General features: G+C 46.2%; 1 protein-coding gene across 1 annotated transcript in view; it reads left to right on the forward strand.

The window, feature by feature from the left end:
- Nucleotides 1-22,280, forward strand: part of CACNA2D3 (calcium voltage-gated channel auxiliary subunit alpha2delta 3) — a 1,003,844-nt gene that overhangs the window by 661,984 nt on the left and 319,580 nt on the right. Inside the window, exon 12 of the mRNA XM_066244394.1 lies at nucleotides 15,108-15,186. Coding sequence (XP_066100491.1) covers nucleotides 15,108-15,186 — 79 coding nt within the window. The remainder of the gene's footprint in view (nucleotides 1-15,107; nucleotides 15,187-22,280) is intronic.

Raw genomic sequence — 22,280 nt, forward strand, 5'->3', positions numbered from 1 at the left:
GTCCAGAAAATGCGCATCTATAGATTACCAGTGAAGCCCCAAAGGTTATTCTGCTGTACCCCCCCCCACCCCGGCACCACAGGGCCATGTTCCCACCTGTTTGCTTCTTGGAGATTCACAGGTAAATGGAATTAACACTATCCTCAACAATATCCTTGCAGTTCTTGCTGACAGTAAACCCCTCAAGGCAGTGGGTGAAATGACAATGGAAACTGCTATTTTGGACTAATTCTTAGTGACAGGGAGGATTGGTTGGTCAAATAGAAGTGACAAAAACCTTGGGAGAAGACAACTGTGCTTGCTTAGAATTTACAACAGCTGTTGCTTTTAACGAGTTTGAGAATGATTTGGGCAGAATTTCAAAATCGCGGTGTTTGAACTGTGACCTGCTGCTGTGCGGATTCACCCATTGGGATCAGGAGGGGTGCACTCTCCAAAGTGTGCTGCCACTTACTGCGGGGCTCTGACCCAGAACCCAGTGAGAACACACGAGGACCACATGTGCGCCCAAGGCCTAGTGGGTTCCGCCCTGACCTGGTAGAAGGAGGCAAAGAAAGACAAATTCAGGGGTAAGAGGAAACTTCTCTCAGGTCCAGAGAAAGGCAGGCCTAGTCCTGTCTTCAAACTGCACGCCCTCTGGCCTTTTTCCATATTTTCTCTGTAGGTCCAGGCAAGAAGTACCGTGGGAAGTTCCCTCTTAGAATGAACCTTCATACACACACACTTTTTGCCACATGAATCCTACCCCAACCCTTATCATTTTACTTTATTTGTAGCATTTAACAGCAACCCTGCCGTGGGAAGTACTATTATGTTAACCAGGGGTCCCCAAACTTTTTACACAGGGGGCCAGTTCACTGTCCCTCAGACCATTGGAGGGCCGGACTATAAAAAAAACTATGAACAAATCCCTATGCACACTGCACATATCTTATTTTAAAGTAAAAAGACAAAACGGGAACAAATACAATATTTAAAATAAAGAACAAATAAATTTAAATCAACAAACTGACCAGTATTTCAATGGGAACTATGCTCCTCTCACTGACCACCAATGAAAGAAATGCTCCTTCTGGAAGTGCGGTGGGGGCCGGATAAATGGCCTCAGGGGGGCGTAGTTTGGGGACCCCTGATGTTAACCATACAAGTAAGGAAAATGGGGGTTAGAAACGTCAAGTAACTGACCCAAGGCTTCCGAGCTCATTCGGAAAAGACCCAGATTCCCAAACTAGGTGTGTCCAGTTCACAACTCTGTCTTGTATCCCTGCGTTCTGGTCACCATCTGACCAGTCACCTCTGTGTTCCATGAAATGGTGCCGTCTCTCTGAACTGGGACGGAGCATGGGGGGGGGGGGACTGCCCTTGACAGGCGCTCGGAACAGCAGTTGTCATGTTGCTATTCTAGTCGTCTTTCCCCTGTCAGGTAATTTCTGAAGCAGGGAGTTATTTAAAATACAGTTGGCTTCCATCTTTGCATGGCTTCTGTCTAGAATCAAGGGACAGCACCTAGGAAAAACTGTTGTAGAAGTGACCATCTGCCCGTGGGAGGTCTGAAATAAAATGCCATTTTCTGGCCCCTGAAGATGAGACTGTGATAACAAAGACCAGAGGTTTTCACCCTTCTAGTTCCTCCTATTTTATCATGGAGCTTCAGCGTGAAATGAACCAAGAGGCCTGAGCACAGGGAAATAACACTTTAGCGGATTGTCAGCATGCCAGCCTAGATAAATAATAGGAAAGCATTTAAAATAAAGTGGGCTATAAAAGAAAGAGCTTTAGTTCTGAAAATTCAAGTGTGCCCTTTGCTGACTTTTTTACTTTTATTTATTTATTTTGATGGAATTCAGGTGCCCAATTCTACAGCACATCATCTGTACGTTGTATTGTGTGTTCACCACCCCAAGTCAGGTCTCCGTCCACCACTGTTTATCCCCCCAACACCATGCTCCACCTCTTCTGACTTCCAAAGTTTGTGAAAAGCAATGGAGAGCAAGTAGGAAACTGATACTCATGAACAAGCTACTGCCTGGAGCTGAGTCAGGCACAGTGGCCTCACTCTGTCCTCATCATCACATTTCTGTTTGGAGGGAGAAACTGACATAATTCAAGTGAACAAAAAATCATTAGGACAACTGAATAATGTACGAGTATCAGGTTGAGACGAGTGAGGTGGTGTGGAGGAGGGTAACTGGAAGAAAGGGAGCTAGCCACGCCAAGTGGGAGGCGAGGAGCATTCTGGCAAGTGGGAAAGGCCATGCAGAGACCCTCAAGCCAGGGAGCTGTTCGTGTGTGCAGGTCTTCCCGGGTTTCTCTGCTGTGACTGGGAGTTGGGAATATATCTCAAACGCAATGGAGGGACACTGAAGGGGGTCTAAGTTAGGGAGTGGATGATCCTATGATGTGTCTTGAGCATAACTATCAACATCCCAATTTGTGGAACAGTGTATTTCCCTTTTACATAAGAGATTTTCTGATCTGTTTTTGCTGAATTAATTAGCTTTGCACAGGTGAGTTTCATAGTATCAAATCTGTAAGCCTCCTTAGAGTCAGAAGCACACCTGTGAACAAGTAACTGTCACCACTTGATTTCTCTAGGTCTGAGAGGGCAAGGGACCTAGGGAGGGGCCTCTCAGTCATACAGATCCCTAGTTCGTGCCAGCAGCAAGAGCTTGCAGATGAGTTTGTTTCAAGACCCATAGTATCAGCAGAAGGATTTTATGGTAATGTCAATCAACAGTGTTTTGAGTGCTGGCTCCTGTGCCAAGCATTGTACTGGATTCTATGAATTAAAACATGAGTGAGCTGGGGGTGGGGAGGCTGTCTACTGCATTCCTGCTTCTTTAAACATGGTCATTCAAGGCTTCATGACATGATGTGTGCCATAAGAACCACAGTGATGCTTGGTTTGTCTCAGGGCTCCTGATGTCTCCACCTTGTTCCTCCTCCATATTGAGGACTCATTCCCCATGTGACTTCTGTATCTTATCATAGATACTGAACACATTAAATTGTTGAAGAAGGGGTATGCAAATGAATGTAAGCACTTCTCTCTCCATTTGGCAAACACTTCAGATGAGAAAGCCCATTTTGATTGTCCAAAGACCACAGTTTGTTTTTCAGTAATTTATGATGCAGAACACAAGAAGACTATAAGACAGACATTCCCAGTTTGGGATTCAGCAGTTCCTAGAGAATTCATGTCTAGGTTTGGAGGAGGAGATGCCCCAAACCTCATGGATTTTATCTGAATGCAGGTGGGCAGCCTTGAGCATTTTATTGTAGGAAAAAGGCATGCCAAGTTCTCAGTAGATCTTAATGATTCACCAAAGGGTTAATAGAAATTGTCATTGTTATACCTCTGTGTTAGGAACTGTCAATCCCATTATCTGGTAATGACAAATATCAGTGATGACTTGTCAAAACCCTCCCATAGGAAAAATCCTCTTCTTCACCCACAAAAGTCAATTTCCTCTTTAACCACACCTCTGGGCAGTGTGAGGGGGAATCTATGGATGGGATTTGGCTTTCTTCAGCTTGCCTTGTTTTGTTTTACTGAAGAAAAATGATATGAAACACAGATGGAATGCAATCCTAGCTAGCCGGAATCCATGCTTCTGACCAGTCTTTGCATCCATTAGCTCAGCTGCTGCTAATCACAGTGAGTGGGATGGGTGAGTGATCCACATGTTATAGGTAGAAGACACGGCTCAGAGGGTTTACTAACTTACTCAGATCATGCTCGTAAGTGTGGAGTTGGACCCACCTGACACTCCGCTCTCCTGATTTCCTAGCTGTTGAAAGTCACTTAGGATTTGTTTTAGTCAGATATGCTAAGGCACACAGGCATGGGAATGACTGTCATGAAGGAGGAAGTTTATTATACTCAAAGTCCCCTAGAAGCAAGGATCATGCCATACCACACAGGGCTACATGGCAACACCAAGGCCAGATGAGTGGACAGACAGAGAATTAGTGGACTGACAACTTTATTGTGGTTTCTATGAGAAGGAGACAAAACAGGATGGGCTTGTTTAGGATTGACCAGTGGGGTCTGGGGCACAGGGTGTGTTGCTAGTTGTCTGGGACCAAGTCCTGGGCTGATTAGGACAGAAGGAGAGTGGCCCAGGCTGTGAGCACCTGATAAAAGGAGGGGGCAGGAGGCTTGGCTCTGGATTAGTTGGTTTGTATATGAAGGTGAACTTGTAGGCGAGACGGGCACTATCTCTGGGAGTTAGCCAACGCTGGGAGGGGCAGTCCCTCCTGGGCAGGAAGGCCCCTGACATCAGAGCGTCAAAAATACAGAAAATAGAAAGACGTAGTCAATGCTCTAGTTCTCCCTGAATAAATTTTATCACCTACCTTTGAGATTGTTTGCGGATCCATTAGGTGATGTGTAAATCTCCTCGGTTCCACTGTGCTACCCAGGTCGCAGTCTCTGGGTGACCCAGAGACACCCATCTCCTTCCCTTTGACAAAACCCATGGCCATAAAACTGGACTTCTATCCCCCGGCTGGGAGATTACACATGTGATATCTCTCTGATTTGAGGTATTTTCAATCCCACACATGAGATATCAAGGACTGCGCTGGAGAAGAAGGCAATTATACACTCTCTGAGCATTCCCCAAAGTGACAGTTCATTTTTCATAATGATCTATGATGTTCATTTGTTGAAATTTTATTGCTTTTGTAATTTAATTCAATTTCCCCCATTCTGTTGCTGCTTGGGGCAGCGTTACCTTATTTGCCTCTCTATCTTTCTGGATAAGGATGTTTCTTCTTTTATTATGAGCATGACGGCTTCCAGATTAAAGTAGCCTCCGCAATATAACTGTTTCCACTGATGTCAGCCTTCTTGAGTTCACCTCCATTCTCGCTGCATTTTCATAAAGACACATTTTGGCAGTGATGTATGAAGCATTTTTGTGACTAAGCAACTTCCAACCCTCATCTTCTGCTTAGAGATTAGGGATTTTATTCAGCAATATTTCCCTTCCTCAGCAATCATAGAAATGAGCAAGTAATACTAGAAGTTGGTTAAGAATATTTTTTATGAAGATACAGGTGAAGAACATAGTGAGTAAATTGACTTTAAAGCATAATGACATCAAAAGACCTCTTTCTAAAGCTGAGTCGTGCATCATTTCTGAGAAATCCTGGAGGTGTTTTAGGGAATAATTGAGTTGGGAGTAAGAACGGATGTGAGCAGGCGAGAAGGCTTGAAGGTGAGTGCCCATGCTTACTGAGCTGAATTAAGATTTAGAACCATGGATGTGGGCACCTATAGGTACTGGATGACTTTTTGCAAGTTTCATTTATATCTGTAATCCATATAACTTGCAGATTTTTTAAGGCAGAAATACTTGATTTACAGCTAAATGTTTTTTTAAAATAAAAGGTTGCCTTATTTTCCCTATAAAAGTAAAGGCAATGTATGCTTTCAGAGGTTCCTCAGGGCCCTGCCCCAGACCCATTCCCCTGTATCTGGGAGCAAGAGTGAGATTATTGTAATATCAAAAAGCAACGTGCTGTGTGTAAACACCAGCTTTGCAGCCACAGATTCAGGGACAGATCTGCCCTTTCCTGCTTGCCCCATCTGTCAGTGGTTGAGGTCCTTGCCTTGTTTTTAACCACCCACTGGGTTGTAAATGCCTTGAGGTTCGGTCTCAGGGAAAGGGCTGCAGTGGCCTCTCCATTCCCAGCCCCACTTTCCCCCACTAGGGCTTCATCTTCTTGGTGGTGTATTTTTTCTTAAGTGTCAGACCCACTATGGGCACTTAGTCTGCATCTCTGGAGGGTGGGTGCTGGGAACTCCACCTTTTTTTTTTTTTTTTTTTTTTAACAGAGACAGAGAGAGAAAGAGTCAAAGAGAGGGATAGAGAGGGACAGAGAGACAGGAACGGAGAGAGATGAGAAGCAATCAATCATTACTTTTTTGTTGCAACACCTTAGTTGTTCATTGATTGCTTTCTCATATGTGCCTTGACCACGGGCCTTCAGCAGACCGAGTAACCCCTGGCTCGAGCCAGTGACCTTGGGTCCAAGCTGGTGAGCTTTTGTTCAAACCAGATGAGGCTGCGTTCAAGCTGGCGACCTTGGGGTCTCGAACCTGGGTCCTCCACATCCCGGTCCGATGCTCTATCCGCTGTGCCACCACCTGGTCAGGCGGGGGACCCCACCTTTAATGTGTGATTCAAAACTCCTCGTGATTCTGATGTCTCAGGGAAGTCTGACAACTGTCCCCACCCTGCTCAGAGCCACCTTCATCTCTCACCGGGAACCCCACCCTGGTCAGAGCCACCTTCACCTCTCACCCGGAACCCCACCCTGCTCAGAGCCACCTTCATCTCTCACCAGGAACCCCCCCCTGCTCAGAGCCACCTTCATCTCTCACCCGGAACTCCACCCTGCTCAGAGCCACCTTCATCTCTCACCTGGAACCTCACCCTGCTCAGAGCCACCTTCATCTCTCACCTGGAACTCCACCCTGCTCAGAGCCACCTTCATCTCTCACCGGGAACCCCACCCTGCTCAGAGCCACCTTCATCTCTCACCTGGACTCCACCCTGCTCAGAGCCACCTTCATCTCTCACCTGGACTCCACCCTGCTCAGAGCCACCTTCATCTCTCACCGGGAACCCCATCCTGCTGAGAGCCACCTTCATCTCTCACCTGGAACTCCACCCTGCTCAGAGCCACCTTCATCTCTCACCTGGAACTCCACCCTGCTCAGAGCCACCTTCATCTCTCACCTGGATCCCCACCCTGCTCAGAGCCACCTTCATCTCTCACCCGGAACCCCACCCTGCTCAGAGCCACCTTCATCTCTCACCGGGAACCCCATCCTGCTCAGAGCCACCTTCATCTCTCACCTGGAACTCCACCCTGCTCAGAGCCACCTTCATCTCTCACCCGGAACCCCACCCTGGTCAGAGCCACCTTCATCTCTCACCGGGAACCCCATCCTGCTCAGAGCCACCTTCATCTCTCACCTGGAACTCCACCCTGCTCAGAGCCACCTTCATCTCTCACCTGGAACTCCACCCTGCTCAGAGCCACCTTCACCTCTCACCTGGACTCCACCCTGCTCAGAGCCACCTTCATCTCTCACCCGGAACCCCACCCTGCTCAGAGCCACCTTCATCTCTCACCGGGAACCCCATCCTGCTCAGAGCCACCTTCATCTCTCACCTGGAACTCCACCCTGCTCAGAGCCACCTTCATCTCTCACCTGGAACTCCACCCTGCTCAGAGCCACCTTCATCTCTCACCTGGAACTCCACCCTGCTCAGAGCCACCTTCATCTCTCACCTGGAACTCCACCCTACTCAGAGCCACCTTCATCTCTCACCTGGAACCTCACCCTGCTCAGAGCCACCTTCATCTCTCACCCGGAACTCCACCCTGCTCAAAGCCACCTTCATCTCTCACCTGGAACCTCACCCTGCTCAGAGCCACCTTCATCTCTCACCTGGAACTCCACCCTGCTCAGAGCCACCTTCATCTCTCACCTGGATCCCCACCCTGCTCAGAGCCACCTTCATCTCTCACCCGGAAGCCCACCCTGCTCAGAGCCACCTTCATCTCTCACCCGGAACCCCACCCTGCTCAGAGCCACCTTCATCTCTCACCGGGAACCCCACCCTGGTCAGAGCCACCTCTATCTCTCACCTGGAATTCCACCCTGCTCAGAGCCACCTTCACCTCTCACCTGGACTCCACCCTGCTCAGAGCCACCTTCATCTCTCACCCGGAACCCCACCCTGCTCAGAGCCACCTTCATCTCTCACCGGGAACCCCATCCTGCTCAGAGCCACCTTCATCTCTCACCTGGAACTCCACCCTGCTCAGAGCCACCTTCATCTCTCACCTGGAACTCCACCCTACTCAGAGCCACCTTCATCTCTCACCTGGATCCCCACCCTGCTCAGAGCCACCTTCATCTCTCACCCGGAAGCCCACCCTGCTCAGAGCCACCTTCATCTCTCACCCGGAAGCCCACCCTGCTCAGAGCCACCTTCATCTCTCACCCGGAACCCCACCCTGCTCAGAGCCACCTTCATCTCTCACCGGGAACCCCACCCTGGTCAGAGCCACCTATATCTCTCACCTGGAACTCCACCCTGCTCAGAGCCACCTTCACCTCTCACCTGGACTCCACCCTGCTCAGAGCCACCTTCATCTCTCACCCGGAACCCCACCCTGCTCAGAGCCACCTTCATCTCTCACCCAGAACTCCACCCTGCTCAGAGCCACCTTCACCTCTCACCTGGAACCCCACCCTGCTCAGAGCCACCTTCATCTCTCACCTGGAACCCCACCCTGCTCAGAGCCACCTTCATCTCTCACCCGGAACCCCACCCTGCTCAGAGCCACCTTCATCTCTCACCTGGACTCCACCCTGCTCAGAGCCACCTTCATCTCTCACCTGGACTCCACCCTGCTCAGAGCCACCTTCATCTCTCACCTGGAACTCCACCCTGCTCAGAGCCACCTTCATCTCTCACCCGGAACCCCACCCTGCTCAGAGCCACCTTCATCTCTCACCGGGAACCCCATCCTGCTCAGAGCCACCTTCATCTCTCACCCGGAACCCCACCCTGCTCAGAGCCACCTTCATCTCTCACCCGGAACCCCACCCTGGTCAGAGCCACCTTCATCTCTCACCGGGAACCCCACCCTGGTCAGAGCCACCTATATCTCTCACCTGGAACTCCACCCTGCTCAGAGCCACCTTTACCTCTCACCTGGACTCCACCCTGCTCAGAGCCACCTTCATCTCTCACCTGGATCCCCACCCTGCTCAGAGCCACCTTCATCTCTCACCTGGAACCCCACCCTGCTCAGAGCCACCTTCATCTCTCACCTGGAACCCCACCCTGCTCAGAGCCACCTTCATCTCTCACCTGGAACTCCACCCTGCTCAGAGCCACCTTCATCTCTCACCCGGAACTTTTCGGTGGCCTCCTACTTAGTGCCTCTGTTTCTACTATTATCTCCCTATGGCTCTGATTCTCCAACTTGATTGCACATTACAACCTTCATAAGGGGATTAAAAGTTGGGCCCTGCCTGATTTAATTGATCTTGGATAGGCATTCAGAATTTTGTCATCACAGGAAAATTGAATGGGCAGCCAGGCTGAGCATGGCAATCCATGGCCTATTCTCCACACTGCAGACAGCATGCCCTTTTACCATTTAGATATAGCTCATGTCAGGCTTCTACTCAGTTTCCCTATGCTTTCTGAGTCTGCTTGGAAAAAAAAAATTAAAACTCCACTTTCTAAGGGTGGCCACAAAGGCTCACATAATTCAGCATCTCGTCTGTCCAAGTTCATCCCCTACGCCCTCTCTAGCTGACTCCTCTCGACCCACTGGTCTCGTCAATATCCCGTGAGCATCCCTTCCTCGAGGACTCTGTACCATCTGTTTCCTTCACCTGGAACATTCTTCCCCAATAGCCATGTCCATGTCTTACTCTCCCACCTCATTTTGTCCAGATCCCTGCTCAAGTATCACCTAATGAGGAAGGCTTCCCTCCCTTCCTTCCTAAAATAGCAGGCCCCGTTACTCTTCTTCGCCTAACCCTGCTTTCTTTTCTTCAGAAGCATGTAATCCAACAAATAAACAAACATCCTATGTGAATTTGCCATTTATTTTCTGTTTCACTTTCATGAAAATGTAAACTCCCTGAGGACAGAGAGTTTATGTTATTTATTCATTGTATCTCCAATAATAAGAATGGTCCCTGGCACATAGTAGGTGCTTGGAAGTTACTTGCGACGGGTGGCAAACAGCTCCTCTTGGATCTCAAAAGCATGGGCATTGGTGGTCTCCCACTCATTACCGTAGAGACCCCCATGTGAGTGGCAGCAGCCTGTTTTCTGGCTTTCCTGCCCCCTATCTTAATGGTTGCAGAAAGAAGAGAATTTGTTCATGATCTGTGTAAACTCAGGCTAACTACATTTACCGAAGATTGAAAGGAATGATGCCCCTCCCAGTCTTCAGTGGGAATTGCAACTGTGTGAGTAAGAAGCAGAAATCTTGGTGTTTTGTTTTTTTTTTAAACTGGATTGTATTTTGTTTGTTTCATTTGGGAAATTTTATACTAAGTAGATTAAGTTAAGTGACTTTGAACTTTGGAATGTCCACATCTTAACATTTTATTAAGCATAATTGGCTTTGTAGAATATTTAAAGACATCCAAACGTAAAGGGAAGATCAAAATGAACTAATATTGATGCAGACTCTTTTCTGCCCTGCCCTTGTGCTGCGCTGATGCAAGGGGGCCATCGTGCCTGCGGATGATGCGTGCAGAGGCCTAGCTGTCCAGGGGACTTTGGTGTGTCCTGATGCCTGCCAGGTCTGAACTGTGCTGGACACCTTCTCGTGCTCACCTGGGCCATGCACCTGGCTTTCAGGACAACCCTCCATCTGCCCCTGCACTTTGCCACATCGGAAAAGTAGTCAGACTCAAGGCAGACTTGCGAAAGCTTGTCTGATGGCAGTTCCTAGGGAAGAAATCTCCAACCCTTGGAAATATTGTAAAATCCAGCAGGTTACAGGGTGTGTTGGCGATAGAAATGAGGAACAGTTTAAGCCTGTTCCTCAGAGATTTTACACTCAGTGAACTGAGCAGCAGAGCAAACCAGCTCGCCCTAGAAGATGCAAGGCCAGGGTTGATTTCCAGACTCTGTGGATTTCCACTGCTCTCTTCTGTGTTTGATTTCCACTGCTACATGTTTATTCTTCCTGTGTCCTTACAGACTGATTCTAGAAGTAGCAGTGTTGCTACTTTCTTTTATTTTAAGGAATCTTTAGTTTTTAAGGCAATACTTGTTTATTCATAAAAATGTCCAAATGACATTAAAATGTCTGAAGTAAAAAGTGTAAGCCTCGGCCCTGGCCGGTTGGCTCAGTGGTAGAGCATCGGCCTGGTGTGCAGGAGTCCTGGGTTCGATTCCTGGCCAGGGCACACAGGAGAAGCGCCCATCTGCTTCTCCACCCCTCCCCCTCTCCTTCCTCTCTGTCTCTCTCTTCCCCTCCGCAGCCAAGGCTCCATTGGAGCAAAGTTGGCCCGGGTGCTGAGGATGGCTCCATGGCCTCTGCCTCAGGTGCTAGAATGGCTCTGGTTGTGACAGAGCAATGCCCCAGATGGGCAGAGCATCGCCCCCTGGTGGGCATGCCGGGTGGATCCCGGTCGGGCGCATGCGGGAGTCTGACTGCCTCCCCATTTCCAACTTCGGAAAAATACAAAAAAAAAAAAAAGAGCGTAAGCCTCTTTTTAGAAAACATAGGATTCTGGGCCACACGATGTCCGACCACTTGCTTTCCCCCCTTACCATGTTATCATGGGCGTCTTTCTCCATGAATGCAGGCTGCTTAGGACTCCCTGCCTGAAGATGCTGTAAGTTTTTAGCCAATCAGCTATTAAGAGACACTTAAGATGTAACAGTATTTTGAGCATTACAAATAATGAAGCTAAACGTCCTTGTACTTTTATCATTTTTTGTGTATTTGTGAACACTTATCAACTGAATACGGGACTTGAAGAAGACATGCACTCCACAGTTCCCCTACCGCTTCCTGGCATCTAGTCATCTCTGTGGCCAGCTCGGCCCTTAGACGCGTCTTATTTGCTATCCTGGCTGTAAGATAAGTGCCTAGAGGTAGAATTACTGGTTCTGAAAAAATATATATATATATACTCTAACTATAAAAATGCTGTGGATATTGTTAAATTGCTCTCCAAAATATTTACTTTGGAGTAAATCTCTTTTTTGTTGTTGTTGCCAGTTAAAAGGCCTTATTGTGAGAAGTCCAGGGTGTGAACCCAGTATCATTTGATTATGTTTATTTTATGGGCAGAGAAGCAACAGCCATCTCCACGCCATGTCTACTCAGATAAGGAGGCCAGTCCCCCGGGAGATAAGGGCCGCACATAAATGGAAATATTAAAGATGCTTCTGCTTTTCTTTAACAAACTAACAGAAACAAACATAATGCTATAAAGCCCTTGCTCCATACCTGACCCAAGGGGTGGCGCTGACTGCAGAAGCCACAGTGGTGATGGTGTAGGGGTGTGGGCTGGTTTTCATTATTGTGATTACTGTTAGTGCAGCTATTCTTGAGCAATCATGTCTGGTCTGAAGTTTGGCACCATCCTACTGGTTTTCCAAATGGGTTGCCATCTTTTTAAATTAAGAATTATAGAGGTTTTGCCAGTGATTCGTAGCATTGTTCTGGAGTTTTAACTCTGCCTCGGAGAGAACTCAGTTTATCCTGTGGTTCTTCATCTTGATGGAAGAGGAGGTTTGGCATACTTTGGTACCTTTACTCAAAGCCACATGGGTTGCTTTGTGCCAGGTCTTTTCTGCTTTCCCTACAAAGGTAGACTGGTAGCTACATTTCCTAGGAGCTATCTGTTATGTCTTCTGCTTGGTTAAGGGCCAGAGGGCATACAAGTTATCAATCTATTGTTTCCCCTTTAAGTAGCTTAAATTTAAAACAAAAGGCATAGTGTTATGACACCAGCATGGGTCTGGTCCCAGAAGACTGGATTCCATTCCTGTCTCCTGTGGGTGCTGGCTCTAGACCTTGGAGCTAGTTGGGAACTTCTGTATTGACAGAACCAGCATCTCCGGGAAGTTAAGAGGAAACCTAGTGTTGCGTTGAGGTCTCTGGAATCATCAGAGACCTCTGATTAGATCAAGACTGACACTAATCAAATTATTTTATTTCACCAGGACTCAGTTTCCCCTTAAACCAGACATTATCAGCTAAATGCCAATGGCAGCCAGACAGGAAAAGTGAACAGAGGACAACTCTGTGTTGGAGGGTTATTGGTAATAACCTTCGGCTGTGTGAGGCTGAATCTTTCTTTTAATGTGACTGCAGTGGGAATAGTGAGGAGAAGAGCTGGGCGATGAGGGGAGGCCAGGCTTCCCTACCAGCTCCTGCGCGTGGGCCCCTTGCAGGAGCTGTGCTGGAGGAAACGGCTGCCTTACCGAACAAAAGTGAGGACGGGCTAAAGCTACACGGTGCTAATGTATATTTTTAAACATCTTTTTAGTTGTTAATAAACCATCACCGAAAAACTAGTCTTCAAATTATAATTTCCAGATAAGAGAATATTCCTAATTAAAACAAAATCTTCATTTTTGAGCATCCATATATCTTTATCCAGCCATGTCTTGACTTGTAATGTAGAGTACTGTGCTCCGTTGGGTCACAGCCAGGGGAAAGGGACATAGCCCCTCTTTTCCTTCATCGAGTGGAGAGTGTAGTGGAGATCAACCTCACAGATGTAACCACACACCATGTTAACTAACTACAATCGAAACAAAGGACCTGGAGGAGCAGGAGGGGTGCCTGACCCAGTCTGGATGAGCTGAGGGGACATTAGCCCATAAAGCCTTTGGTGCCACATATAAAACGTTGTTAATCTGCATTCATTGTACTCAGTCTTCATTTAACTCAGTCTCAGGAGGTGACCAAAGGGCTGTACTTGGGCTACCAGAAGAGTTTTATTGGGACTGTATAGTATTGACCCACATAATGTTTTAAATATGAATGAAAGAGTTTTAACCCTTTTAATTCCTTATCTTTCTTTCATCTAACCCTCAAGTACCACTTTGGGAAGTGGGTTGTGGTTTATTTCAAACAATTCTGTCTGACTGTTCCCATTAGCACAGCGCCCTCTGAGTAAGTACATCATGTTGTTGCAAACGACAAGATTTCATTCTTTTTATGGCTGAGTAATATCCATTCTCTCTCTCCTTCTTTCTCTCTCTCTTCATCCATATCTTACCTCCCTTTGTCCATATCATATCGTCTTTATCCATTCCTCAATCCGTGGACACCTAGGTTGCTTCTGTATCTTGGCTATTGTAAATAAAGTTGCAGTGATATAGGAGTGCATATATTTTTCCAAATTAGTGTTTTTGTTTTTTTCAGATAGATACCCAGATGTGGAACTTCTGAATCATATGGTAGTTGTATTTTTAATATTCTGAGGCATCTCCATACTGTTTTCACAGTGGCTGCACCAATTTACATTCCCACCAACAGTCTATGATAGCTCCCTTTTCTCCACTTCTTCTCCAAATACTGTATGATTTCCCTTATGTGTCAAATCTAAAAATCAAACAAGCAAATAAAGCAAAACAGAAACAGGCTCTTAGACACAGAGAACAAATGATGGTTGCCAGAGCGGAAGGGCGTGGGGGGCTAAGAAGGGTGAAGCCTCCAGCTTAAAGAAAAGTGTCACAGGGATATAATGTATAGCACAGCGAAAATAGTCAATATTATTGTAATAAACTTTGAATGGTGATAGACGTTTACTAGACTTATCATGGTGATCACATCATGAGGAATATAAAGGTTGAATCACTATGTTTGTACACCTGAAACTAATATATATTGTATGTCAACTATAATAAAAACAAACAAATAAACAAAGTATTCTGGCCTCATGAGAGACAGTTAGGAAAGCAATAGAAAATAATAGAGCCAAGGTTTTACATGTGTTCTCTGCTCTTCAGGAGCCAAAATCTTAGGAAGGCTTGAGAGAGTCGCCATTGGTCTCCTGGCTATAGGCTGTGCCTCTTGTCCCAGTTAATTACCTCCTAAAATCAAGCCTGAGACCACAGATGGCAAGAGAGTGTCTGCAGCCTGTCCTTACCACTGGGGGGAAGTTGACGGTCTTTCAGTGGCATTTTTATTCCCAAGAAGAGCACACTCCGTATTTCCTGTGCGGATGAGGAAAATGGTGCGGATTTGGGCCAGACCTGTATGATGCTTGTCCATATGTGAGCAGCAGACCTGGGCCCAGGATGCTGCCAGTCTCCCCTCTCAAGTTCTTCTCCTCTGTCGCAAGCCCCACACCGAAAAACAACCACCACCAGTGCCATATGGTTTAAAAGATCAAAGGCCCCAGTTTTGAATATATTTCAAGCTGACTGTACTTCAAATGTTTTAAATATGTTCCTCCAGATGGGAAGCATGGAGCATTAACGAGGTAAACCACATGTGCGTGAGCCTGATGTGGTCTGGGCAGGACAGAGAAAAGTGAATGCCACTGATCCGTGCACATGTCTTCCTCTCAGGTCCGCATCTTCACGTATCTCATTGGGCGCGAGGCAGCTTTTGCAGACAATCTCAAGTGGATGGCCTGTGCCAACAAAGGTAGGTCCCACTGATGTGCTTGGCTCTAAATGCCTTCCCCGTGGATGCGCAGAAATCGAGACAGTCACGAGGAAGTAGAGAGTTCTAGGAGAAGGCTGTGAATTCTAAGATCAGGTCTGGATGTTTCTAAATGATTTCTGATAAACTTGTAACAGCAGCTTTTCCCCAACTATGCTTATACATTTTGAGGAAACGGTCAAGGGAGGTGGTTAATTCTCTCCACTGTACTGCTTAGTAGGTGAGTGACTTTGAGAGAATTAGTGTGGCCAAGTTGTTTACATACACCAGATATGCATGTGCCCACTCAGCCGTCCCAGCCCCTTTGCTTTAGGGGGGGCCTCAACACTGGTTCTGGTCAATAGGCTATCAGCAAAACCAGCCTGGGGCATCTCTAGGTTAATGCATTTAAGAGCTGATGTGTTGGTGTCTATATTCTCTGAGGCCCTTGTGAACTCTGAAGCTGCACGATGAAATAGTCATAAAATAGAGCAATTTTCATCAGCCTGGGTCCTTGAGTGACCACATGGAGCAAATCCCTTCCACTCACCCTGCCTCTGCCATCTGCCATCTGCCAACCCACCCTCCACATATAGTATGTGTGATTAACCTCTGTGTTAAGGCACTGAGGTTTCTGGTTTGATATGTTCCCATAGCATGATTTAGCCTACACAACTAATTAAGTCCATGAACACTAGTCTACCTTAATGTTCTAATTTTCAAAATGGAAATGGTGATAATAGTTCTTCCTCTGATTTTTATTAAGTGTAAGGATTAATGAAATGATGCATATTAGGTGCCTAGTTCAGTTCTGGGACGTAACAAGAGCACAATGATTGTTGGCTTTTGTATATTCACAGGTTAATTAATGACTCCCTGTTGTATGTAAGAAACAATGCTTTGGGGGAGGTACAGGGAGGGAAGAACAGGCCTTCAGTGGAGGGCTTTTTATTCTACAATAAGGCAAAACATAGGAGCCAAATAAGTGATTGAGTCCAGATTCCCTGAGTCTTAACCCACACTCCCTGAGTTTAAATCCAGCCTCCATCATCCACCAACCATTTGCAGGTGACCAAACCTCCCTGGGTCTAAGTCATGTCACCTACAGAACGGGAGACTGGATGATACCTGCTCCACACAGACATTGTGAGCATGAGATGAGGCTGTGTGAGTAAAGCAGGTAGCTCAGTGCCGGGCACATAATGCCCCATTTCAGTTCCTGGTGTCATGTTGATCTGTGCACATGTCTGTGTCCCTCCTGAGGCTGCACACTCCATGAGCGCAGCCTGTGACTCTGTGTCATGTTGATCTGTGCACATGTCTGTGTCCCTCTGAGGCTGCACGCTCCATGAGCGCAGCCTGTGACTCTGATTTCATCTTGAGCACTGACAGAGCTCAGCCTCCTTACCTTACTTGGAGTGCGTGATTACCTGATATTCCTAAAATGAGTAAATTGACAATAAATCCTAATAAAGAAAGATCTGTTGCTTTTATATATATGTTGGCATTGATGGATATCAGTGGTCTGTCTGTATACTGCCTCCTAAGCCTTCCTTTCTTCCTTTATAGAAGTGTGTGCCTTAGTGGAGGAAGGAGCACCCAGTGAAGGATTTGCAGATCTCTTTGTAGTTTTAGTGACATTAAACAAAGTTATTTTAGTTGCAAGCAACCAGAGTTTCTTCCTGAAATTAAAGAGAAGTGTGTTGGAGAGAGAGGGGAGTGACTCAGAATCTAGACTGGGAGGGGAAGCTTGTGTCCCATGAGGACAGGGAGCTGTTTTTGTTTTTCTTTCCCTTCTTGGTTTTGTTCTACACCCCATGGCCTTCTTCTTCTCTGTAGGTAGACCTTCTCTGCTATGGTGTGTGCATATTCAGAAAAGTCCACTCTATGCCATGTACCCCATCCATCCACATGACACATATTGTGACATTAGAAAGGAGTTTATATCTTCTCCATTTGAACTGACCTGCAACTCTAATTCTGATTTGAAGTCCACTACCACCCTCCCAAAAAAGAGTATGACACCTAGCTTGGGCCAGGTCTTCCCACTTTTTGCTGAATTGGGGGCCAATGTAAGCCCACAGAAAAAAATATATGCACTCTGAGGGGCTCAGCATTATGGGTGGGAGGTGTGGGAAGTTCTCAGGAATTGGTGCATAGCTAGGTAAATAAAGCTCGTACCATCTTCCCCTTTGCTTGGCATTATCTTAAATTATCTGCTTCTAGTTGGAATAATATTTTAAACAAGTCTTCATTTCCTCATTGAAAAAGTAGAGGCCTCATGGAAGTTTAAACATTTCCTTGAAGCTCTAGAATAACACATACTGCAATTATTTCAGTTTATTGACTGGCTTGCCTCGCTGTGGGTATCAGAAATGCTGATGATCTCAGAGCAATGCATTTGGCTTCCTCTTGGGGGGCACACAGGGGAGGAATGTAGGCATGAGGGGATGGGAACCGAGAGCATCCTGTATTTCCTCCAAGGAAAGAGGCCATTCTTGAAATAATTTTTAGAACTTTGTTGACTTTTAAAAATTTGAGTGAGCTACATTTTTTCTGGGGGTCCCCCCCCTCTTTATTCTGTGGTCTTGAAGAAAAAAAAGAGAGAGAATTCTTTTCCATTTTTTTTAAAAAAAACATTGCTGCTCTTCCTGCCACACTGGATTGCAGCTCTTCCCATAAGCTAGTGTGCATTTAGTCATGGGTTATTGTTTTTACCACTGTCTGTGTCCAGCTGATGAAAATTACTTAAATTGAAGTCTTGTCTTAATCAACTAATATTACACCATAATTTAGTTTTAGTCATTGTTTATAAGAATCTTTGAAGCATCCTTTGAAGGCAGTTTAGTCAACTTGGAGGCTTTCAGGGCCTGGCTATAGAATATAGCCCTTTAGATTGAAAAGTCCTGAGTAGGGCAACGTGGAAAATCTGAGGCGGTAATAGTAGCCACTCGGCTGGCTGGGCCCAGATTCTGCAGCAATTCTGTCTCTTCCTGTCTGAGCCCCATTGTCCTTCCCTGCCAGGACCAGCCTTCTCCAAAGTTTCACCTTCCTCACTGCTTTCCCTCTACAGGGCCTTGGGAGTAAAATGTCATTGTTTATGGCTCTTCAAAGTAGCAGTTGCCATCAAAACGTTAGGTCCCAGTCATCTGTGCCCATGTAAACATTGGCTTCACGTTGCATCAGTTATGGGGTTTTACACCACGTAACATCAGTGAGCAAGTATTCTTCTATGGTCATTAATTAAATCATTGTTTATAGTCTCAGATTGTTATAGTATGGAGGCAGCATAACATTTTTCATCTCAAGTGACATGAGATCCAGAGGGCCCCCCCCACACTTACATATTTTTGTCCTGACTCAGGCAAGTTCTTCAGTGAAATGAATCATTAACGTTCAGGGTCCAGAGCAGACTCCGAGAGATCAGGGCAGTTGAAGGAGAAGCTGGTTAGTGGCCCGGTCAGGCCTGGCCAGAGGAGCCCTGGGGAGGAACAGGAGTGCTCAGGCCTGCACATCTCCTGTCAGGGGCCGAGGACCCACTGTTAGTACAGAACTTGCTGGAAAGTCTGGTAGCCATGAAGACTGTTCTCAGCCAGCGGACCTCAGCCATGTTCCCTGGAAATGGATGTCTGGAGACATTTGTACCCCTTGAAGGAATTCTTTGCCTACTCTAGTCTACCAGCAAAATCCAGAGAGCCTGTCACTCATTGGTTTGTTTCATTTTATGCATAACTAGGTTCTGTCTTGAGGGAAATGGCGCTAACGAGGCAAAGCAGCAAACCATTTTAAATACATTAAAATAATCATTGCCACTGTACAATGGCTCATGGAATATAAAGTTCTAAGTACATACTGCTGGATAAATAAGAGAGCTGGGAGAACTGAAAAGAGGGGCTTACTAGCCCAGATATGCCATAAAGCCACGATGACCTTCTCTAATGTTCAGTGTGCCAAGGTTTTAAATAAGCACTGCCCGAATCTCCTTCAAAATGGTGACTGGAGTGCTTTCCAGCTGTGCAAACGAAGGAGGGCCTCCGTGTTTGGTTCTCAGCCAGTCAGTCATTGTTGGGTTGGACAGAAATGCCACCCGAGTCTCTCTAGGTTGTCTGCTCAGCTTGCTCTTTTTTGATGGGTTAATGGGCATTCTCTCCTTATTTGATAGCAAATTAGTGGCTTGAGCCTTCCTCAGAAGAGCAGACCCACAGTTCTTTATCCATTAAAAATTCTTACCTTTACTCTACGTTTCCAGGTGTCTTGGCCCCTAAAAAAGAGCATCACACTCACAAGGTCAGAGTGCCTGTAGGTGAGGGTGGGGGAGTGACTGTTTAATCCGTAACTAGTTCAGAGCAGGTGCAAGAGGGCAGAAATGGCAGTTATTCAGGTATGTTTGTGTAATATTTTTGTACCCTTTGATCAATATCCCCTCAATTCCCATAACCCTCAGCCCCTGGTACCCACCATTTCTCTCTCTGTGTCTAAAAGTTCAGCTTTTTTAGGTTTTGTATGGATTCCACGTATGAGTGATATCATACAGCATTAGTCTCTCTGTCTGCCTTCACTCAGCATGACACCATATAGTCCATCCATGTTATTGCAAATGCAGGATTTCCTTCTTTCTCATAGCTGGATAATAGTCCAGTGTGTGTGTGTGTGTGTGTGTGTGTGTGTGTGTGTGTGTGTGTATTGATGGACATTTAAGTTGTGAATGTTCTTTGTGTACATTCCAAAGAACAGGAAGATGGAGTCACTGTTGTTTATAGCAACTGAAGATGACAAACTGGGTGTCAGGCAGAGTGCAAATCACTTTTGTGTGTTATCTCTTTGGACTCTCACCAAAGCTCTATTAGGTGCTTGAGAAGACAACTGAGATTTAGCTTTCTTGTCCCAGGTACCAGCAAACAGGTGGCAGAACCAGCACCTGAGCCTGACTCTCCACCAGGCTGTGACGTTACCTACCTTTGGTGGGGAAGAAAGTCATGTTTCATGGAAGATGCCTGCATGTCTTCCTTAATTTGAAAGACTCTAGGAAGAGGAATCTAGAGGTTGAGAGAAGACTTTATCAGCTAATAAAACTGTGCTGGGGTTTCTCCCTAGGTTGTACGTTCCAGAAACAGCCCTGCCTCAGCTTGTGCAGGCATGGGGTTCACTTCCTGACAGTTTACAAATGAGGGCAGTTAAGGCTCTGAGAGGGGATGGGGCAGGTCGGGTGTGAGCGTTGTGATAGCACCACAGACAGGCCAGCCTTCCTTACTCTGTCATGTCATCCTTTAAATTGCCTTTTTCTTATGTAAAATTTGAAATTCAAAATGTAATATTAATCTTGCCTGACCAGTTGGTGATGCAGTGGACAGAGCATCAACCTGGGACACTGCAGACCCACATTCAAAAGCCCGAGGTCACTGGCTTGAGTGTTGGATCATAGACATGACCCCAAGGTCTCTGGCTTGAGCAAGAGGTCACTGATTTGGCTAGAGCCCCCCCATTCAAGGCACATGAGAAAGCAATCAATGAACAACTAAAGTGCCCAACTATGAATTGATGCTTCTCATCTCTCTCCTTTCCTGTCTGTCTGTCTCTCTCTGTCTCTCACACACACACACAAAAGTAATATTAATCAGCCCTGGCCATGTAGCTCCACTGGTTAGAGTGGCATCCTACTATGCCAAGTTGAGGGTTGGATCCCCAGTCAGGACACACACAAGAATCAACCAATGAATGCATAAATAAGTGGAACGACAAATTGATGTTTCTCTCTCTCTCTCTTTGTGTCCCTCTTCCTCTCTCTCTCTAAAATCAATCAATCAATAAAAAATGTTTTAAAATTATTTTAATATGTAATATTATTCATGAAGGAAAAGGCTTATTTCTAAATGTGAGAGTCTTGCTAATTCTGATGACTCCATACTCGAGAGCCCCATTCTTCAGGTGGGCATACACCTGCCAGGGCTGTAGGGTGGGACACACTGCCCTCATGGTCATTCTCTCCTGGTCAGTTTCTTCCTACTCACTGAACATGTACCCTTCGACTCTGGGGCCCAACAGACCTATTGCTGTTGTCTGTGAAGGTCAGTGTGGAGGTAGAAAGCCATTTATAAATTGTATATCTTTTTACAGAAATAAGTGCTTTATCAGTGGTATGTGGTGTGATGGGGAGGCAGGAGATGAGGGAAACTATTGCCAGAGTGTTTCAAGAACACCATTGCCTGAGAGGGATCAAACGAGGTCCCACATGGGCCTCACTGCGCTGAGAAGACTGGAGTCTGAACACTGGCTCTGTCTGCAGCTCCTCTGGTCCAGAGGGGGGGAGTGTTTGTCAAACTCAGAGGGAGCAGTGCCCATCACCCCAAAGGTGGAGCGAGGGCCTTGGCATGGGCAGTAGACAGCCAGGGGCTCCCGCTGAGGAGGAGGCTCAGCTCTGATGTCATGGCAAAGCAGAGTATTGAATGATGGAGCACCTCACGCAAGGGCACCTTTTAGACAAGGGACTCTTAAGAAATCTCAAAGTAAGGGTGGTAGAACTCAGAAATACAAAGTACCAGGCTGTGTGTGGTTTATCGCACTGAGCAGTTGTAACCCAGAGTTCACAGGAGGCTCTGCAAGGGAATAGAGTAAATAAATAGATGTTATGTAGAAAAATGAGAAGACCATTTGTAATAGGTGGCTAATTACAGCATTAATTACTCCTTGGTAATTACCGAATGATTGCTGATTCTGTTTTCCTACATGATATATGAAGTCCAAAAAGGCACATTAAAGAAGAGAATAAACATTCAAGAGCTAGAATTTAAAAGAAAAAAACAGGGGAGGGGGAGAGTGAGGAGGAGGGCGAGGGGCCAGTTCAGAGAATGCAGAGGGAAAACAAGGGAAGCGTCTATGGTTACAGCCAAAGCGTCCAGCCCTCGCGACTTCCTGTGATCCATCAAAAGTACATTTGTTAACTAAAACTTATATGAAAACATTTAAAAACAAAAAAGAGTCTTTCAGAAAGGTTTGAGATTTTAATGGGTTGGGGTTAGATGATTAAATTTGCATTAAGCTTTGCAGTATACAGTATTAATAATATTTTTATAATTTAAGCTTTTCTTACCTTTTATATG

Source organism: Saccopteryx bilineata, chromosome 10 (assembly GCF_036850765.1).
Source record: "Saccopteryx bilineata isolate mSacBil1 chromosome 10, mSacBil1_pri_phased_curated, whole genome shotgun sequence".
NCBI classification, from domain to species: domain Eukaryota; kingdom Metazoa; phylum Chordata; class Mammalia; order Chiroptera; family Emballonuridae; genus Saccopteryx; species Saccopteryx bilineata.